This window comes from Oryctolagus cuniculus, chromosome 2 (genome assembly GCF_051225735.1).
Source record: "Oryctolagus cuniculus isolate XC-2025 breed Fujian yellow rabbit chromosome 2, ASM5122573v1, whole genome shotgun sequence".
In the NCBI taxonomy this organism is placed as follows: domain Eukaryota; kingdom Metazoa; phylum Chordata; class Mammalia; order Lagomorpha; family Leporidae; genus Oryctolagus; species Oryctolagus cuniculus.
The window spans coordinates 57,419,508-57,440,454 of NC_142868.1; the positions used below are offsets into that span (position 1 = coordinate 57,419,508).

Genomic DNA, 20,947 nt, shown 5'->3' on the forward strand with positions numbered 1-20,947 from the left:
ACTATATCTAGAATCAGAATTTTTTGGTCTTTTTAGTAGGTGCTTCTGGGGATATGTTTATAATAAGTGTATGATACAGTATATATTAATATGATAAATGATTACTGAAAGACTGAGTGAACAGAAACCATAAGAGGTCCTGATGTTTATTAGAAATGACTCCATATAAGGAAGAAACAATGAAAGAACAACCTGGGGAAGAGTAAGAAATAAAGATGTCCACTGGGGCCTGCACTGTGGCATAGCTGATAAAGCTGCTGCCTGCAGTGCCAGCATCCCATATGGGCACCGGTTCGAGTCCTGGATGCTCCACTTCCAATCCAGCTCTCTGCTATGAACTGGGAAAGCAATAGAAGAAGGCCCAAGTCCTTGGGCCCCTGCACTTGTGTGAGAGACCTGGAAGAAGCTCCTGGCTCCTGGCCTCAGATTGGCGCAACTCTGGCCATTTGGGGAGTGAACCAGCAGATGGAAGACCTCTCTCTCTCCCTCTTTATCTCTCTCTGCCTCTGCCTCTCTGTAACTCTGCCTTTAAAGTAAATAATAAATAAATCTTAAAAAAGAATTGAAAATGAATCTTGATGTGAATAGAAGGGGAGAGGGAGCAGGAAAGGGGAGGGTTGCAGGTGGGAGGGAAGTTATGGGTTATGTTGAGTTATGTACTCAACAGAACAAATGATTTATGTTACTTAGTTATTTATGGATGCAATTGACAGAAAGATAATTTCCCTTTGTTTTAAAACCAAATTACCAAGTACAAGATTCATTTTTGACATATATATATATATATATGCGTGTGTGTGTGACTGTACAGTAAGTTTCCTTTTTAAAAATCGACTTCCTAAATAATAATGACTGCCTATCTCTTTGGCTTCATCTCTTCTATTTGACAGGGTGCTAGTGGCACAGTCCCAGGTCTCAGTTTGTCTTGTTTGAGTCCAGTCTCATCGCAGCAGCAGAAAAGTGCCATGTAACAGGCAAGCTTAGGTGTTAACTGTAATTCATTCAGGTGAAGAGCTATTTGCAATGTAAATTTTTGCCTGGTAATTAACATTAACTGACATGCTAAATCTATGACTACATATTATACTATGACTACTGCCATCATTTTAGAGAACACAGTTCCAAGTCTTGCTGTCCATTGTATTTTTAGAACTCGAAATGGCACTGTGGAATGTATTCTTTCAGGAATCAAATTCTCTTTAAAGATGGTGGATGGTGTTAAATACCATGAACACAAGTACCACTTAAAGAATGAATGAATGAATCAGTCACAAGAATCTAATCATTTCTGTGATGTGTTTCGTGGCCAGCAAAAAGTGCTAAATTGATCTGGTAGCAGTGACTCCTATAGGAGGTTGTCCTCTAGAGAGATCCATGTAAATGTAATAATTCTCAGTTTTTCTGTTATTAATTAAGAGAGAGAGAAAAGTGTGAAGTGACATGTGGCTTTGCCATTACATTTAGCTCTATAATCTTCCTTACCTTTTCCCCAATCCAATATTTCAAATGATGAAACAATACACAATTAACTGTTTCATCTACTAATAAAAAGGTAACTCTATGAAGACGAAACACATAATACAGGCATGTGCCTGACAACCTCGTACACCTCATATACGCTTTTTTCCTGTCATATTAGCATCAGTTTCTTTATAGGACACCCTACCCCACTTTATCCAATCATAGAATTGGAACTATGTTTGTTAACATTGGGGTTTTGTCAGCATTGTTGTCTAACTAAGCAATTGCATTCTTTGTAATATTCTAAGAAATTTTATGTTTGTGAATAAAACTTCAGACTTTCTCTTTCTGAAATATGATGATTATATGTATGATCTTATGGATGACACATGAAACCAAGATTTACTCGCATTCCTACTGGGGTCCCCAGAATGTGTAATACTCATTTAGATGGCTTAACCTATTTCTCAAAGAAAAATAAGACAATGAGGATGAGACAATAACAAATACAATGCTAATATTAAAAGGTCAAGTCTATGCTCTCAGAATATCCCAAAAAGAAATGAAATGTAATCAATTTAATCATAAGCTATGCTAACATTACTCAATCTATAAATATGGATGACACAGGAATAGCCACTGAATGCTATTATGGCACTCAAATTGAATGTACTTTTAAAAGAGCTTAGCTCATTGACAATAGATATAAAGGACCAATGTCTCTGTTTTTGAGAAATCTTACATAAGGACAGAAGAACATGTTTCCTTACAATTATCATTAAAATATTGCTTAAAACCTAGCCAATTTCTGAAATAATTATACCTTAATAATTTTATATTTTGTTTTTTATTCATTTAAAAATTTTTATTCATTATAAAGGACAAATTACATGTATTTCATAGATACAATTATTCTAAGATCACAATATTTTTCTTCTTCCCTCAATCTCCCTCTTTCTTTCCGTTCTTTTTTCCTTTAATTTTTTCAAAAATATAATTCCATTAACTCTATAATAACAGCATTAATGTGGCACTAACCTTTCTATTCAGTAAGTAAACAGTAGAAAAGAAGGAATAGTTACATTTCTGGACACATACAATCAACCAAAATTGACTTAAGAAGACATAAGAAAACATAAATAGACCAATAACAAAGATGGATACCGAATCAGTAATAAAGACCCTCTCAAAAAAGAACAGCCCAGGACCAGATGACTTCACTGATAAATATTCTGATTTTTACAAATTATGCTTAGATCAGCATGAGCATTACATAAAGAGGAGATCTAATTACTTATCAAAGAGACAAATCTTGAAAAAGTAGTTGCTATTTGAGGAGAGCTTATAAAGTCATATGTAAAAGTTTGGATAAAAAGATGTTAACTTGGACATTATCAATCAACATTAACTTGATTGTACAAGTAAACCTATTAGTTATATTTTGAAGATTGTGGCCTTGACTTGAAACAATGACTAAGTCTGGAAACTACAGAAACAGATCAAATTACGAAGCAATAAAATGAACAGTTTATCCAATTGTGTCACGGACCTAACAGCAAAGGTCTCTTCGTTAGCCAGAATTTTTAACTATCTATATTTAACACCATATGTTTAAGAAACTCTTATTTATGACTATTATGACAACTGGTCCTAATAAAATGATGAACTTATCATGAATATTCTTGCCCTGTGGCTCTTATAATCACAAAAGTCTTCATCAATATTAGTTTTACATAAATACCAAATATTAATTGTATTAGTGGTTTATATCAATACCAAAAAGGAAAAATAAGACATAAAAATGAATTGAATAAAATAATAGAATGTCACTGAACTGTGATAAACTAGCACAAGGAAAAATGCAGTCATAACAAAGCCAAATAATGTAGCACAAGAAAAATACCATCATAGACTGCTTGAATTGCCTTTATGTAAGTCATTGAATTATTTTCAGTGAAGATGTCTTAAATGGTTTGCTATGAAATAGATTATTCGGGATATTTATAAATTTTCAATAATTTATCAAATGATAAGAGGGAAAGACACAAAAATACAAAGTGATAGAAATTCTGAGAGATTGAGGTTCAGAGAACACAAACAGATGATACAAGATGGAAGATTTCACAGAAAGCACAAATTAAGAGATATGCATTGATTATTTTATTCTTAGAAGATAAATAGTGACCTAGATTTATGACACAGTAAAAACCCCTGGCAGAACAAATGAAATACATTGATATGTATACTAGTTAAGAAAAAAGAAAGGAGTAAAACCAAACTATCAGCACATAAAATAAAAAGGAGAAGTTAAAAAATATTCCTCAAGTTAAAAACAAAAGATATTTTAGTTATGTTTAAATAAATGACTAATTTTAAAGAAATGGAAGAATTAAAAAAAAAAAAAAACTGGGGCAGGTATTTTAGTGCAGTTAAGACACCAGCATTGCATACTGGAGAGCCAGTTCTTGTCCTGGCTGCTCTGTTTATGATCCAGCTTCTGCTAATATACGTGGGGAGCAGCAGATCACAGCTCAAGTACTTGAATCCTTGGCATTCACATGGGAGGCTCAAATGGAATTCCAGGTTCCTGGCTTTGGCCTGGCCTGGCTCCAGCTGTTTTGACCATTTGAGGAATGAACCAGAAAATGAATGATCTCTTACTCTCCCTCTCCCCCACCCCTCCTTTGTGTGTGTGCTTGTGTGTGTGTGTGACTGCCTTTCAAATAAATGAATGTTTTATTTAAAAAGCTATTATAAAACTGACTTCATGGGAAAATCTGTTCAAGGAACAGAACCTGTCCTTTACAAACTTTCACAAATCGAAGAACCAGCCCAAATGGTATTACTGGTGAATTTTACCAGATACTTATGAAATAAATAATATCAACTTCCCCATGATCAATTTATATTATTTATTTATTTCTGAGAGAGAACCAAGAACTCCTGTCCATAGTTAATACCATTCTAAATGATGAAATATTGCATGATTTCCTACTGATGTCAGGAAAACTTAAAAGACAAAGATTCCTATTCTCCATCTATTTTATTTAGTGCTCTGCACGAGTTCTTAACCAGTGCAATAAGATATGAATAGAAAGTGGGGATGGGTTGTGGGTGGGGAACAAAGAGGAGAGAGATTTGAAATACAAGGAATGGAAAGGAAGCAGTAATTAGATAACTCTAAGAAGTCTTAAGAGTTTGTATGAACATATTCTTAGAAAATAAAAAGAAATTCACAAATACTACAACTAATGAATTAAAATATCAAATTTAGGAAAAAATCTCAATATTGTACAATATATTGTTTGATCACATATTAATAATAAACAGTTGGAATATCAAATGAAAGAAAACACACATGTACACATACACACATTTCCAAGCTTTGCCTGCTAAGAAGGCCTAGAAGCATTAACATTCCAGTTGCAGTGGGTATACCCTGACCTGGATATTAATCCCTTTCTCTGATGAAGGGAATTAGGGTTCCTTGGAGAAATGACTCTTCTGTGACCCAAGCCTTGAAGGTATAACAGATGGAATATCTTTTAACTCCAGAATGCTACAAAGTGTTCAGAAAACAAAATAGTCGAGACCATTTTGGAGTCAACTGGAAAGAGTTCTGTAACCAAAACTAGAGCAGTGTGAGCAACAAAATATTGTAGTATTGATACTGATTTTTAATCAGAAGTATAATTTCAGTATCCATGAGTCTATACTGACGTAAGTCTATACTGACATAAATTATAAAAATTAATAAATATTTCAGAAAAAAATGTTCTTTATGGAAGAATCAAAATAATATGTAGATATGACCCCTACAAAGAGGTGGAGTATGGCCTTTGTCTCTCCTTTAGTGTGAGCTATGCAAGTGATTTCTTTCCAAGGAGTACACTATGGAGATTGTTATGTGGAAAAAAGAATTAATTTTACAGTGGGGAAAGCTGGCAAACTCTATTTAAGTCACGTGTCCAATGTTAACATTACCATGATAAGTCATAGTGACAGTATATACTTAAGATTTGAAGTACTGAGAGTTGTGTGTCCTTCCTTCCAAACTCTCATAATCCCTGTCTAATCATAAACATAATATCAGATAAACTCAACTGAGAGATACTCACAAAATATCAAGCCAATCTCCATACAGAGTCATAAAGAAGGAGAAAAAAATGAATGTGAAAAACCATAGTCTATAAGATCCAAAGGAGACATGATGACTAAATATAATGTATTATCCTGCAAAAAATCCTATAAAATAAAGAAGCAAAAACCAAAGGGGACTTAAAATATTTAGACTTTAGATCACAAAGGTAGATCAATATTTATTCATTAGTACTGACAAAGGAATCACACTAAATATGATGAAACGGCACAGGCAGGGGAATTATCTGTATACCTCTGCAAATTTTACCAGCACAAAAACATACGTACTATTCTAACATTTTTAAAATCTATTTATTTTGAAGGCAGAATGACACAGAGAGGTTGACAGACAGAAACTTAGGGAAATCTTCCACCTACTGTTTCACTTCCCAAATAGCCACAAGAAGCAAGGCTGGGTCAGGCCAAAATCAGAAGCCAGTAACTCCATCTTGGTCTATTACATGGGTGATAGGGCCCAAACACTGGGGTATTGTGTTCTGCTTTCCCAGGTACATTAGCAGGAAGCAGAATGGTAAGCAGGGTGGTCAGCAATCAACTTGGGCAGTGCAAGTGGTGGCTTAACCCAGTTTACCACAATGCTGGCTCAAAAACTTTATTAAATGTATACATATTCAATGAACTTGTACAGATACTTAGAAATAAGCTTAAATACTATGTTATAAACTTAAAACCATAGCTTGAGTAACTGAAAAGGATAGTAACATGTATTATATATTATAATACTTTGTAACCATTTTTATATATTTTGTATTTTATATTTTTAGTATTGCTCAAAAGAACAGTAGAGAGAAATTTTAATTTTCATAAAGGCAATATACAGTAAATAGTTAAACATCATATCAATTGTGGAAATATTAGAAATACTCTCTTTAAAGCCAGGAACAAAATATGTTTTTTTAATATTGTCTACATTAACATATTGAGGAAAAAAAGAAAACATGTAAGTACTAAAAGGAAGAAATTATTGTGTTATTGTGCCTTGATGGCATAATTCCAAGACAGAACCATAAAGCATTAGGCCTAAAATCAAAGCATGTTAAAGCAATGTAAAAAATGTCCTGTGTATCAACCATGAAGAGTTAAACATATAACTAATATTTTGTAATGAAAAATTATATTTTAGAAAATGAGGTAAATTGATTAACTTTAAAATAAATACAAATAATTGTATGCCTCTGTTAAATGATATTAATAATATTCAAGGAGAGGGTAAAATATATTTGTGGATAGAAAGACTCAACATTTAAAGCTGAAAATTCTCTGAATGCTTGTATGTGTGTATATATATATATATATATCAACTTTATTTTGTGGAACTCATCAAGAAAGATGATTTTATGAAAAAGTAAATTCCAAGAATAACTAGGACTTGAAGGAATTGAAAAAAGAGTTAAAAGCATTCATTTGGGAACTTTTCAACAGAAAATTCATTAAAAAGTTTTTAAAAGTCCATTAAAAAGTCCACTAAAACTTTTTTAAAAGTCCGAAGTAATATTAAATACAACAAGATATTCATGTAGACATAGAGGAATAGATCATTGATATGGATCTGAGAATCTTGAAATAGACCTATTCAATTCAGGAATATATGATAGAGGTTTTATTACAATTTATCAGGAGTAATTATTCCATAAATGTTTACCTCACATCCTAACACATGGAAATCTTTACCAAATTCCCAGTGGACTACAACCTAAATAAAAAAGTAGAACTCTTTCAGCAAAAATATAAGAAAATATCCTATCATCTTAGGTGAGAGAAAGGTTTTTTATGGCAAGGAGGTACAAACCTTTAAGCAAAACAAGGTTAAATTTGGTAAATTAAAATTAAAATAATTCATATATCAATAGACCCCATATGAGGTGGGTTATGTTGCACAACAGGCTAAGTTGCTGCTTGGGATTTCTGCATTCCATGTCAGAGTGCCTGGGATTGAGTCCTGCTTATACTTCACATAGCTTCCTACTAATGTGCACCCAGGGAGGTAGCAGATGATGGTCCAAGTATTTGAGTCCCTGACACCCATGTTGAGACCTACAGGTTCCTGGCACCTGATTTCAGGCTGTTGCAGGTATTTGGCAAGTGAACCAGCGAATGGAAGATCCTTGGGCTCCTGCACCCATGTGGGAAGAACTGGAGAAAGCTCCTGGCTTCTAGCTATGGATCAGCGCAGCTTTAACCATTGTGGCCAAATAAATAATAATAATAAAAAGATTTATCTGTCTCTCTTACTTTCTGTGTGTGTGTGTGCACCCCACCACACCCTGCCCCAATTCTCTGATTTTCAAATAAATAAATCATTTAAAAAGAAATCATAAAGACGTGGAAAAGAGCAAAAAGGGTGTTCCATAAATTTTCTCATATTTTCTACATTGTTCATTAATAGGTCATGTATTCTCTAAAATATTTTTTGATATCTTTCATGTTATGTACCTCTTTACATCTTTTGAACATTTTTGCTTGCTTCTTCTTGTTAGATACAATCATGAACACACAAAATATTCTGTAGACAAAGCTATTTAAATGAGAGTGATTGACACTATCTTATCTAGTAAGTAAACATTCAAAAATTATGCATTTAACAGTTAAAAAGAAATTTGAGTTTATAGCATTAAATAATGTACACAAATATTTTAAAGCTTGTGCAAGAATGAGATGCAAAAGTTGATATAACATAACTTATAAAAAGTAACTTTAAAGGAATAGTTATTAGAGGAAAATGAAATAATAATCTTAAATGGAATATTTGAATGTGGGGGAGAGAGACAATTGGTTATAGGTTAAACCAGCAGAAGGAGCTCACTCTTTTTGGTGAGTAAATTGATGACTTATTTAAGATCTTTATTAAGCAGAAATGTATAGATTAGAAAAATTAACCTTATTTTGATTATAAATTCTCAGACAGAAAGATACCTATTAATAATTATAAACAATTTGACTTCCTGTACTCTCAATTTTAACAGATTAGGTTATCTGATTTAGATTACTTGTATTATAAAATTAAAGTTAAACAATATTTAAAATAAGAAATCTGAATGCTTTTAAATCATACATATGATGTCATAAATCATATATATATACACACAAACAACCATCCAATCTACTACAAAGCCAAACTTATTAGTGCTTTTATCCTGGCATATAAGCTCTATTCATAACTCACCATAAGTTTGCAGGCGTATGCTTTACTTAAGAAGCACTTAAAACGCTAATTCTAAATTTTCCCTCATAGAAAAAAAATATAAGCTTTCTCTCATAGAAAAAATAATATGAATACATTGCTTGCATGAATAAGTATAAAACTATACAAATATTTATTGAAAATGAATTTAAACAAATACTACAATGAAACAATGAGATGAAGTTTAGTTGCAAGATGGTGGTAGTAGACACTGTAAATAAACTATAATAATTTACCCAAGTGGGAGCAAGATATCATTTTATGGTAGTATATATTAAGTAAAGATTTCAATAGTTTGCACCCACACAGAACCTAAAGTGTAAAATACTGTTTGAGTACTAGTTATAGCATTAATTCACATAGTACAACACATTAAGGACAGAGATCCCACAAGAGGAGTAAGTACACAGTGACTCCTGTTGTTGACTTAACAATTTGACACTCTTGTTTATGGCACCAGTAATCTCCCTAGGCTCTAGTCATGAGTTGCCAAGGCTATGGAAGCCTTTTGAGTTTGCCGACTTCGATCTTTCAATCTTATTCCGACAGGGTCGTAGTCAAAGTGGAAGTTCTCTCCTCCCTTCAGAGAAAGGTACCTCCTTCTTTGATGGCCCTGTTCTTTCTACTGGGATCTCACTCGCAGAGATCTTTCATTTAGGTGTTGTTGTTGTTGTTGTTGTTTTTTGCCAGAGTGTCTTGGCTTTCCACGCTTAAAATACTCTCATGGGCTCTTCAGCCAGATCTGAGTGCCTTAAGGGCTGATTCTGAGGCCAGAGCACTGTTTAGGACATCTGCCATTCTATGAGTATGCTGTGTATCTAAATTTCTTTATTTCTATGTAGACAGACTCCAAATCACAGCTATATTGGCTGATATTATTCAAAATTTATCAATCTTGAATATGATCATTTAAGTGGAATTAAAGTCATCACACATTTAGGAGTTTGGAACAAGAAAAATACCAGAATTGACATAGTTAATTTTGTGATACTTAAGCTCCAGGGCGTTTGATTAATATCCATTGATGTTGCTTGTGACTGTGAAAACAGTCTAAGGGAATGAATGATGATGGAATATGCAGGAATGGAAAGGGTTGCTGTGCTAGAGAAGGGAAATAAAATTGAGCAAGGGTCACTGTGGGAGTATGTTTGCAATGTTCTGCAAGCATTTTGTGGAACATTACACTATAAAGGAAGTCTGCCTAAAGTTATTAGAGAAAAGAAAGTTAGCTGTTACAGTCATTATAGAATGTGTTAATGGTAGACTGATGAAGTACGTCATAAAAAAATTGAAACCTTTAGAGACCTGACAATCTTAACGTTTTAATGGGAAGAAAACCTGGCTATGTCTATTTTTTATCCAAGTTTCTTCCCCTATTCATAAAGACAGATTCAACAGCAAACCTTTCCACCTCCTGTTCTTAAATGGTGGCAGCAGTCTTGCAAAAGAGAAATATATAAATGTACTTATAGGTTCTTAGGATTACATAGCAAATATAGAAGTAATTAAAATGAGAATGCTTCCCGAGATAGAAATTGATTTTGAAAGTCTAAGAAGAACAAAGCTAGGGGAAATTCATTCATGTTGGGAAGATATGGACTGAGTATGTAGGGCATAAGTCAGATATTCAACCAGAATCCATTACATGTCAAAGTCTGAAACAGGATTATATCTACTTTAAATACATAATTGTACTAGAACCATACAGTGCATCAGTAATCAACTTATATGCATACTTTCTGTGTTTGTACTCATGTATCGACATTTATATTGATCTATATTCTGTATTTAATATAATTTTATGTACTCCCCCAAAACATGAGGTGAATTGTTTTCTACTACTGCTTTTATTGCAGTTACATTGAGTTTAAACGGAATAACAAAGATGCTGCCAACTGACTAAATACTGTATACATGAGGGGAATACTTTTTTATAAAGGATACCTATATAAAGTCTCTTCTACTTGAGACAGATACCTTACACATACATATGCATTCATCTTCACAAGTAATAATTTACTTACTAGATTATTTTTTCTTGGAAGATTCACTACCAATTGACTGAAACATGTAAAAAAGAGCATAATTCTCTACTTTATAATAACTTTGGAAATTAATAAATCTTTAAGTATTTTGTATTATATTTTAATTAAAATCAACATTGAAAATCATCATTATGTTTGCTAAAGTTCTTAATAAAGTTGGCAATTTAAGAAAAAGTACATATGGTTAATGAAAAAAGCTGGCATATAAATAATTTTACAGAGAGACAACGGTTCATGTGTCTATTTCTATATTTTGTTTTCTTTCAAACAATAAAAGTTACAGGGCAAATAATATACATAATGTGAATTTATAGAATTAAAAACAGAGTAAATATGACCTATAATTATTGTTTTAAGTTTTTTAACTTTAATAACTTGATTTTATGATATATTCTCAACTACATACTGATATATGAAGAAATATATTGGAGTTTTCTAAATTATTATCCATGATGCTTAGGCAATACTACATTTGTTTGGAAAAGTAATAGAATGTTTATATTATAACAAAATATGTAGTGTACAGAAAAGTATTTATGGCTATGCTTACCTCTGGCTATTAATGAGCATAGAAAAATTTAATTTACATGGTTAAATTGAGTTTTAATATTAAGTTATTGAGTTGAGAATAATTAATCTTGTTTTTACTTACATTAATCATCTGATACATCATTTCTAAATAAATTATTATAACCTGCGGTTGATTGCTACTTATCCCACTCACTTTATCTTTTAAAATCTCATTAATTAGTTTTAAATTACATAACGGTAGCAGAAAACTTTCATTAATGTTATTATAAATCACTCCAGTGTGAAACTTGGTACAAAGGAGAGATGCCTACCATGGTTGTCTCTGCAATAGAGCCAAAGCTGTTTATGAAGATGTTGCAGGTGACATTGACTGGAGGGCCTGAAAAACATGACAACATAAAGACACTTTTGTAGGATTTAAAAACTTAAGTGGGATTTTTCCAATAACACATTGTTTCTCTTATTAATGGAAATTATTTACTTATATATGGATACACCTAGATGCTCAAAATGGAAGGAAATCATTCCATGGAACATTCTGAATTGAGAATCACCATGGCTTGTACATTTTCCCTAATCTCATTATGGACAATGTTTCTGTAGATGACAGATTCAGTAAGATCAGCAACAGAACTCCTTCAAAGACAGCTCCGTTCATCTTTTCCATCAGGTTGTGCCATTTTCTATTTCTCTTCATGTCTCCTAAATTTCTGTTGAAAATTAGATCCATAGAGAATAAAATGTGGAAAAATTAGAAACCAGATTGCCCCCATCTCGAAACCACAGATTGTTCTTGCTTATTTTTTGAACTGGTGCTGTGTGTTCTTAGGGATTTCCCTGGACTTATTCTATAATGTCTATTTCCTTATACTATACAAGCTCTGAAATGTCTACCCAGTGAGCTGAGTGATTCACTATCAATTGGTCAGAGATTTCCTCAATTCCTGAGCCAATAAATCAGTCACTTCTTACTGAAGCATTTCATGTTGGTCTGGGGGCATGCCTTCTATGTTCAGGCAGTTTAAGGCTCTGTCTTACCCTTCACTTCTTGCTTGCACAAGGCCTGAGGACAGAGAACATAGATCCATCCAGCTCCAGTGGTTGCAATCATTTGGGGAGTGAACCAGTGGATGGAAGACTTTTCTCTCTGTCTCTCTCTCTCTCTCTCTCTGTCTATAGCTATGACTTTAAAAAAAAAAGTATTAGAGCCAATATTTGCTGCCTCCCAAGGTATGCATTAGGAAGCTGGGTTGGAAGAGCAGCTGGATTCCATCTTAGGTACTCTCATATAGGATACAGCCATCCCAAGTGGGGCCTTGACCTGCTGCACCACCACACTCACCCCAAAGTAATTGTTTTAAATAATAGAGGCTCTTCAAGGTGATACTCATGTATTTGGAGTTTACTTCATGAACACTTTGGATCCATTACAGGTTCTTGATTCTGGTATTATAGGAATTAAGTAACAGTGGGGATAGACAGAAGCTTGGAGACAGACAGAAAGGAGTTTATTGTGATAATATAGCTGGAAAACAAAATGGATCTGTCCAAGGAAAGTGACAGTTGCAAAAGATTACAAAGAATGAAAGGGAGACAGAGCCATAATGTTTACTAGTTGCTGCATTCTACCTTTTAGTTTCTGGCTCTAATCAGGGCAGCAAGTTTGGAATACTCTTTCTACCTTTGCTATTAATTTGTATATTTGAAACTTTTGAAGAGAATGACACTCAGAGAAAATTGTAAATCTTCTAATGCCATTACTGAGAACACCTGTTTACCAGTTCTTGGAAAATCTGCTACTTCTCTGTGCCAATGCAAAAGCTGCTATATCCATCCAATACACTACTATGTTTAGCAACAGAGAAATAAGCGCTATGCTATCCATATGGCAAATTGTGCTTTTAAATAGTCTATTAACTTAGCCATAGTTGGCCAGAAAAGCAAATGACAGTAGTTGCAGATGTTTTCAGGAAAGGCTTTTTTGATTTTTTTTTTGCTTGTTTGTTTTGTTTTTACATGTTCCTTAAAGAAACAGAACATGGCTCTTAAGTTTAGAGATAAATTGATGGCAGCATAGGAAAGTAGGATGCAAAGCTTAGACATGATATTATTCATATTCATATAACGGAAAATTATTTATCAGGCAGATCTAGAGTAAGAAGCAATTAAAAAAATCCAATGTGAGTACGGATCACTCCAGAACATTTTAAACATAATATCGTATTAAAACGTCACTCTTTTTAAAGAGAGAATGCCAATGAAAGATGATGTTTCAAAATAATTCAATATAGAGATTTGTTGTCATTTTAGTTAAATGCACACACATTGGTTTGCCATCGGGAGAGACACTTTTTATTTAAATACATTATAAATACTATTTTATATAAATAAGATTTTTTTATTTATTTAAAAAGCAGAGTGATAGAAAGAGAGAAAAAGTACAGAAAGAGAGGTATTTTCTATTCCTTGATTCACTCCCCTTATGCCCACAATAGCCAGGAATGAGCCAGGCTAAAGCCAGGAACCAGGAACTCCATCTGGGTTTCCCATGTGGAAGGCAGAAGTGCAGGTAGTGAGATCATAATCCATTGTCTCCCAGAGACCTTCACGGCGAGATGTATAGGAAGAGTGGAGTAGCTGAGACTGGAACCAGAAACTCTGATATGCCATGCGGGTGTCTCACATTGTGGCTTAACCCCTCTGTATCACAATGCCCACCCCTGTTTTATTTTTTAATTGACAAAGCATATTTGTTTATTTTAAATACAGATTTAAATTATTTGGTAATTTAAAATTATTTGTAAATTATGACATCAAAACAAAATCCAAGTATTCTTCCATTTTCTGTTTATTTTTCCTTCCTGAAAAGACATCCCTAAAATCATTCAGGCAGGGAGTTTAAGATTGTGGCAGCTGAGGGGAGTGTAGTGACTACAAAAGGGAAAGAAGGATGTCTCCAGGGAAGGGTTAAATGACATAGGATGCTGCACCACAGTGAGTGAGGAGGACACTCCCATAGTGGTGCTGCCTGGTGTGAATGTTAGCACTAGGGGAGGAGAGCACTGTGTTCTCACAGGGCATCCTGGCATGGAGTGACAGAGTCTGAATAGGGCTGTACAATGGGACTGAAGTTGAGCAGTGTTCCAGAGTCTCATCAGGGCAAACAGGGCACTTGAGCAGGTGAGGGACTAGCAGCTGTTAAGAGAGATTCATTACATTTTGATCAAATAAATATTTTTATGGAGAATAATAGGACCAATTTCTTGCTGTTAGATGAAACAGTAGAAATATAGAAACTTAGAAACTAGAGAAACCCTGTGGTAATGGAGATATCAGTGTGAACTCATGGCTTTCAAAAGATGGAGAGGTAAACACACATGTAAATATGTACATGCTACCTTGAGCAATTCCTACATGGCCTAGTTAATTGTCTATCCATCACCCTGACATTGTTTCTCTTTGAGAAAAGAATATCTTGTGGTAAGAAATTCCTCCTCATTCTGAGTAGAACTGGCCAGACTCATGAGGACTGCCTGAGACACCCCCAGAAGACCTGCAAATTCATTATAATCTAGTTTTCAAACTAACTGGCACTCCCATCAGCGTCATGACTGCTGACAATTGCCCTGACAACAATCAGAAGTGAGCACAAAAAACAAAAAGGAAAATCTCCAACTCCAAGAATTATACCACCCCTTTTCCAAAAAAATATATAAATATTCTTTCCACTACTTAACAAAGTCCTCCTTCTCATCCTTGTTGCTCTATATCTATGTTTCTTCAGCAAATTCAGAAGCTGGTTTTCTAGCTAGGCTCCTTCTTCTCCATTCTTTGGCCACAGAATAAACTTGTGCTGTTGACTGTCAACTTCAGTTGTGCTTTTAGATCCATGATACCAAAGGGAAAAAGGACCCTGTATTGGGGTCCTTCTCCATATAAGAAGGGCCAGTATTGTGCTGGTAATATATATGCAAGCACACATGTTTTGTGCATAGACATAGGGATGTATTTGTGTGTGTGTACATGTGTGCATGAGTGTAGTTATATCCTGGCAGGCAGGCACCATTTTAATGAAGTAATCAAAGTCAAAATGAATGGCAATATTAAAATCAACAAGGTTCTCCATCTGATAATATCACCATCTGTGATAGTCTTGCAAAGATGCACCAACTGAATTGATTTATTAGTAAATATTAGACAAATGTAGAGTGAGTTACATTCTGCCACATAATGAACAATGATACTGTTAAAATGCCAAGATGACGCCAGTTACAGAAAGAATGAAGTATTGGATGAGATTGAAGACCTGTCAGTTCATCAAAACTAAAGGCCTTTTTATTTTGGCATCTGCATTATACCAGACTCAGGACTAATTGAAACTCAGCATTCAAGTAGTGCAAAACTCTGGCTTCAGCAATGCAGCCCCTGTCAGATTTCCTTGTATTAGACAGAGAAATAGCAGAAAAATCACCACCCTTCCTAAACACAGAGAGTAGACAAAACCTCTATTAGCACCTGGTAAATAAACTCAGTCCTTAATAAAGTAAACAGCATTCTATCACACAGAAGAAAATCAGTGGTTTAATGACGTTGAGCAATGTGAATAAACATAATTATTCCTTTAAGAAGAACAGATAAATCATTGGGCAGAGAGGAATAACAGAAGTGAGTGGTTGAATGTAATAACAGACATTAAATTAACAAAGTAGTAAGTGTAAAGGAATATCATAACGCTAGCAATGTAAAAGGCCTAGAAAGCAATCAAACAGTTAAGAAGTGACATTATCAGAAGTAACCTATTTTATCTTTGGAGTACTTGCTTCAAAAATGTGGAACAATGTATAAGAAGTATTGAGGCAAAGAATATTTCTTTTTCAATAATATTTTTAGAGAAGTTAATTATTTTTACCAAGTTCAGTCACATAATTTTCACTATTACTATAAGTAGAACAAGCAAATAGAAATACAAATCCACACTAGTCTAGTAGCTTGTAACATAATTTCTACTTCACATTCAAGGAAAGTGGGTTAGTATGGATTGTGAGGAGACCAAAAAATAATTTTGGAATTAAAATCCTTCTAAACATTCAAGATATATATAAATGACACCAGGTAATAAAAACAGTGAATTAGAGGGCAAATATAAACAGATTTCTCTTGAATGCAGAAAGTAAAGACAAAAGAGTAAAGGATATGAGAGGAATATGTTAGAAATAGATGAGAGAGGAAGAGATTAGATTGTTTATTTGAAAGGAGAGTTGTTTGGAGAAAGAACATGAAACAATGCCAGCATAAGCAATTATCTTTCTGAAGAAAAATGTCTGGAGTTAGGTTGAAAAGTAGGCTATACATAAAGGAGTAGGAAACAAAACAGGATTTCATTCTCTACAATATTAAATGTCAGTAGGCAGTGGAACACCTGCAAACTTCTGAATTAGAATTCAGTCGCTTGAGAATCATGTAAAATTTCTTCAATGTGAAATACACAGAAAGAGATTATCCTGGGATATCATTCAGTAATATAAAGAAATGAGCTATCAAATCACACACACACACACACACACACACACACACACACCCCACATTGAGGAAGCTTAACAGTACCTTGTCAAGTGGAAGAAGCCAACTTGAAAAGTCTACATACTGTAAGATCTTAATGACATGACTTTCTGGAAAAGCTAAAATTCCAGAAGACAGTAAAATGATCAATGGTGACTAAAGGTTGGAGGAAGTGGCAGTTAGCAAGAGAAAAATATTCACAACTTGAGCATAGGGATGTTTAAGGTTGTGAAACTATTTTCTATGATACAATAGAAAAGTAAAAAAGTAGACACACATTATCCATTTGTCAAAGCCTTTAAAAATGCACAACACAAAGAATGAAATATAATGTAATTATGTCTTTTGTTTAATAATAGTATGCCAATATTGTTTCGTCAATAGTAATAAATGTACCATCCTAATACATGTTGACAATAAGGTATCCTGTTAGGAGGGATGGGAATGGATTGTTCTCACTGTTCAATATTTCTATAAACCTAAAACTGCCCTTAAAATGTCTATTAATAGAGCAATTACCATCAGAAAGACAGGAGCTCAGAAAATCCATACATATACTTCTATCCTGAAAATGAAAAAGCGGATTTTATCAATCTTTCAGGGAGATGTGGAAGGGAGATTTAGAAATACAAATGAGAAATTAAACAATAAGCTGCAAATGAAATGAAAAACTACTTATTGTAAGGGATACTGAATCTTCTCTCCATTCTTAATTTGTTTATTCCTCCATGCTACAGACACCATGGGTAAGTGATTGACGGGCCTTATACTCCCTGGTTTATGTCTGATAATGTGGTGTTTCCTCTCACTCTGTGTTTTCCATTAATGCTGCTTCCCTAAACAGAACTTTAAAGAATAGTTCAAATTCAAGAAAAACAAACAGTAGCACCTGCCAGTTATTTTCCTTTTTCCAAATGAAAATAACTATGTCTATACATACCATTTTTCTTTCTTAAGAACAAATCTTTGAAATAATGATTAGGGCAAAGTTTTTATTTCTGTTGAATGATTAACTAGTTTATTGATATACAGAGCTTTAATTATCAATTCTTTCAGAAGACTTTAAGATAATTTTGAAACTAATTTGTTGCTACTAAATATTTACTTTATGAAAATTTAAAAATCATTATATTTAGTAGGACTAAGATATAACAGGGATTTGAAATATTTTCTTGTCAAATTATCCTGTTGATGTACAATGTAATACTTTATCCATTTTAGTATTTTCTCTTTGTTTTGTTCTAGTACTATTGGTTGAACTCTGTGATTAACACACAATTATTTGTAGGTGTTTAAATTTTAACTGAAATGTGATCCCTGTTAAATATGAGTGGGAATAAGATAGGGAGGAGATGTACAATTTGGGACATGCTCAATAGGACTTGCCCCAAATGGTGGAGTTAGAATCATGCCAGGGGATCCCAATACAATCCCATCAAGGTGGCATGTACCAATGCCATCTCACTAGTCCAAGTGATCAATTTCAGTTCACAATTGATCACACTGATAGGTCTAAGAGTCAAAGGGCTCACACAAAAAAGACTAGTGTCTGCTAATACTAGCTGATAGAATAAAAAAGGGAGAGAATGATCCATCATGGGAAGCGGGATACACAGTAGACTCATAGAATGGCAGTTGTCCTAAATAGCACTCTGGCCTCAGAATCAGCCCCTAAGGCATTCGGATATGGCTGAAGAACCCATGAGAGTATTTTAGGCATGGAAAGCCAAGACACTCTGGCAAAAAAAACCAAACAAACAAACAAACAAAAAAACAAAAAAAACCCCACACCTAAATGGAAGATCTCTGTAAGTGAGATCACAGTGGAAAGAACGGGGCCATCAAAGAAGGAGGTACCTTTCTCTGAAGGGAGGAGAGAACTTCCACTTTGACTATGACCCTGTCAGAATAAGATCGAAGTCGGCAAACTCAAAAGGCTTCCATAGCCTTGGCAACTCATGACTAGAGCCTAGGGAGATAACTGACGCCACAAACAAGAGTGTCAAATTGTTAAGTCAACAACAGGAGTCACTGTGTACTTACTTCTCATGTGGTATCTGTCCTTAGTGTGTTGTCCAATGTGAAGTAATGCTATAACTAGTACTGAAACAGTATTTTACACTTTGTGTTTCTGTGTGGGTGCAAACTGATGAAATCTTTACTTAATATATACTGAATTGATCTTCTGTATATAAAGATAATAGAAAATGAATCTTGATGTGAATGGAATGGGAGAGGGAGCAGGAGATGGGAGGGGTGTGAGTTGGAGGGAAATTATGGGGGGGGAGCCATTGTAATCCATTAACTGTACTTTGAAAATTTATGTTTACTAAATAAAAAATAAATTAAAAAATGCAAACATTCAAAAAAAATTATTGTTAAAGTACACATATATATTGGGGAAAATTGATTTATGATAATCAGTTTTAGTGTTTTAACTTTTAATGTAAGTTAAAATATTCTGGAAGGTAAGAGAATAGATTAAGCAGTGAAAAGACAACGGTTTAGACACCTAATTAATTTGTTTCAAATTTATTTATATATATATTTTATATTTACATTTTATTATTTACTAAAATAATGTTCAAAGAAAGACATTGCCCTATTTGTACCCCAGTATCAATTTAAGGTGTTGTAATGAGATTATTTATTCTTACATTATTATAGTATATTCTAAAACATATTGAAGTATTTAATCTCAGAGATGAGACTTTTAAGATATACTTTTTTAGATGACACAAAGGAATATTAGCAAATGTAATTTGATTAAAGAGAAATTTAGCCATATATAAAGAAGCAAAAGCAAAGTTACAGTATAAGAAAATATTTTATATTTTTAATGTGTCCTTCACCATGTTGCATAAGATAAATTCTTTTTCAATATGGATATATATTTTAGAAAGAATCAAAAGTTTGAAAATATTCTTTCATAAATAAATTTTATAACAACATATATGGGTTGGAAAATTATTATTTTTATTTTTTAAAGATTTTTATTTATTTGTTTGACAGGTAGAGTTACAGACAGTGAGAGAGAGACAGAGAGAAAGGTCCTGCTTCTGTTGGTTCACTCCCCAAATGGCCGCAACTTCAGGAGCTATGCCTATCTACTTGCCTATCTACACCAGTGTCAGGTGCTTCTTCCTAGTCTCCCATGTGGGTGTAGGGGCCATCCTTCACTGCTTTCCCAAGCCGCAGCAGAGAGCTGGACTGGAAGAGGAGCAACTGGGACTAGAATCCAGCACCCATATGGGATGCCGGCGCCACAGGCAGAAGATTAACCTAGTGTACCATGACACCGGCCCCCAAAATTATTATTTTTAAATGTTGATAATTTGAAAAGTGAAAATATTATCTCATGGCTTCTCTCAATTTATACTTCACAGAATACTAACAAAACTGAACATCCCTATTTATTTTAATTATCATGTATCTATACTGAGATTTTGTTAAAAATTTTTTACTGCTGGCCGGTGCTGTAGCTCACTTGGTTAATCCTCCGCCTGCGGCACCGGCACACCAGGTTCTAGTCCCAGTCAGGAAGCCTGATTCTGTCCTGGTTGCCCCTCTTCTAGTCCAGCTCTCTGCTGTGGCCCGGGAAGGCAGTGGAGGATGGCCCAAGTGCTTGGGCCCTGCACCCGCATGGGAGACCAGGAAGAAGCACCTGGCTCCTGGCTTCGGATCAGCACAGCGCGCCAGCCATAGCGGCCATTTGTGGGGGGTGTTAAATAACGGAAAAGGAAGACCTTTCTCTCTGTCTCTCTCTCTCTGTCTAACTTTGCCTGTCAAATTTTTTTTTTAAATTTTTTTACTGCTGACACTTGATCTAAGTGTTTCCTGTACTTCATATACACAGCTTTAAGAGCAGAATAATACTTACCAAACTACCTTCCTATTCCCCTCATTCCCACCTTCCCTCCTCATTCTCTTATTTTTCTTCTAATTTGTACAATGGCATAATTTGAATTTATTTCATAATCGCATGCATAGCCCTCTGATAAATAAAGAA

At 34.1% G+C, this 20,947-nt stretch overlaps 1 protein-coding gene across 2 annotated transcripts in view; it reads right to left on the reverse strand.

Annotated features, from left to right (window-relative positions):
* Positions 1-20,947, reverse strand: part of GLRA3 (glycine receptor alpha 3) — a 175,247-nt gene that overhangs the window by 103,421 nt on the left and 50,879 nt on the right. For both annotated transcript variants that reach the window (XM_051832426.3, XM_051832423.3), the window contains exon 3: positions 11,691-11,758. In XM_051832426.3, the coding sequence (XP_051688386.1) occupies positions 11,691-11,758 (68 nt within the window). The remainder of the gene's footprint in view (positions 1-11,690; positions 11,759-20,947) is intronic.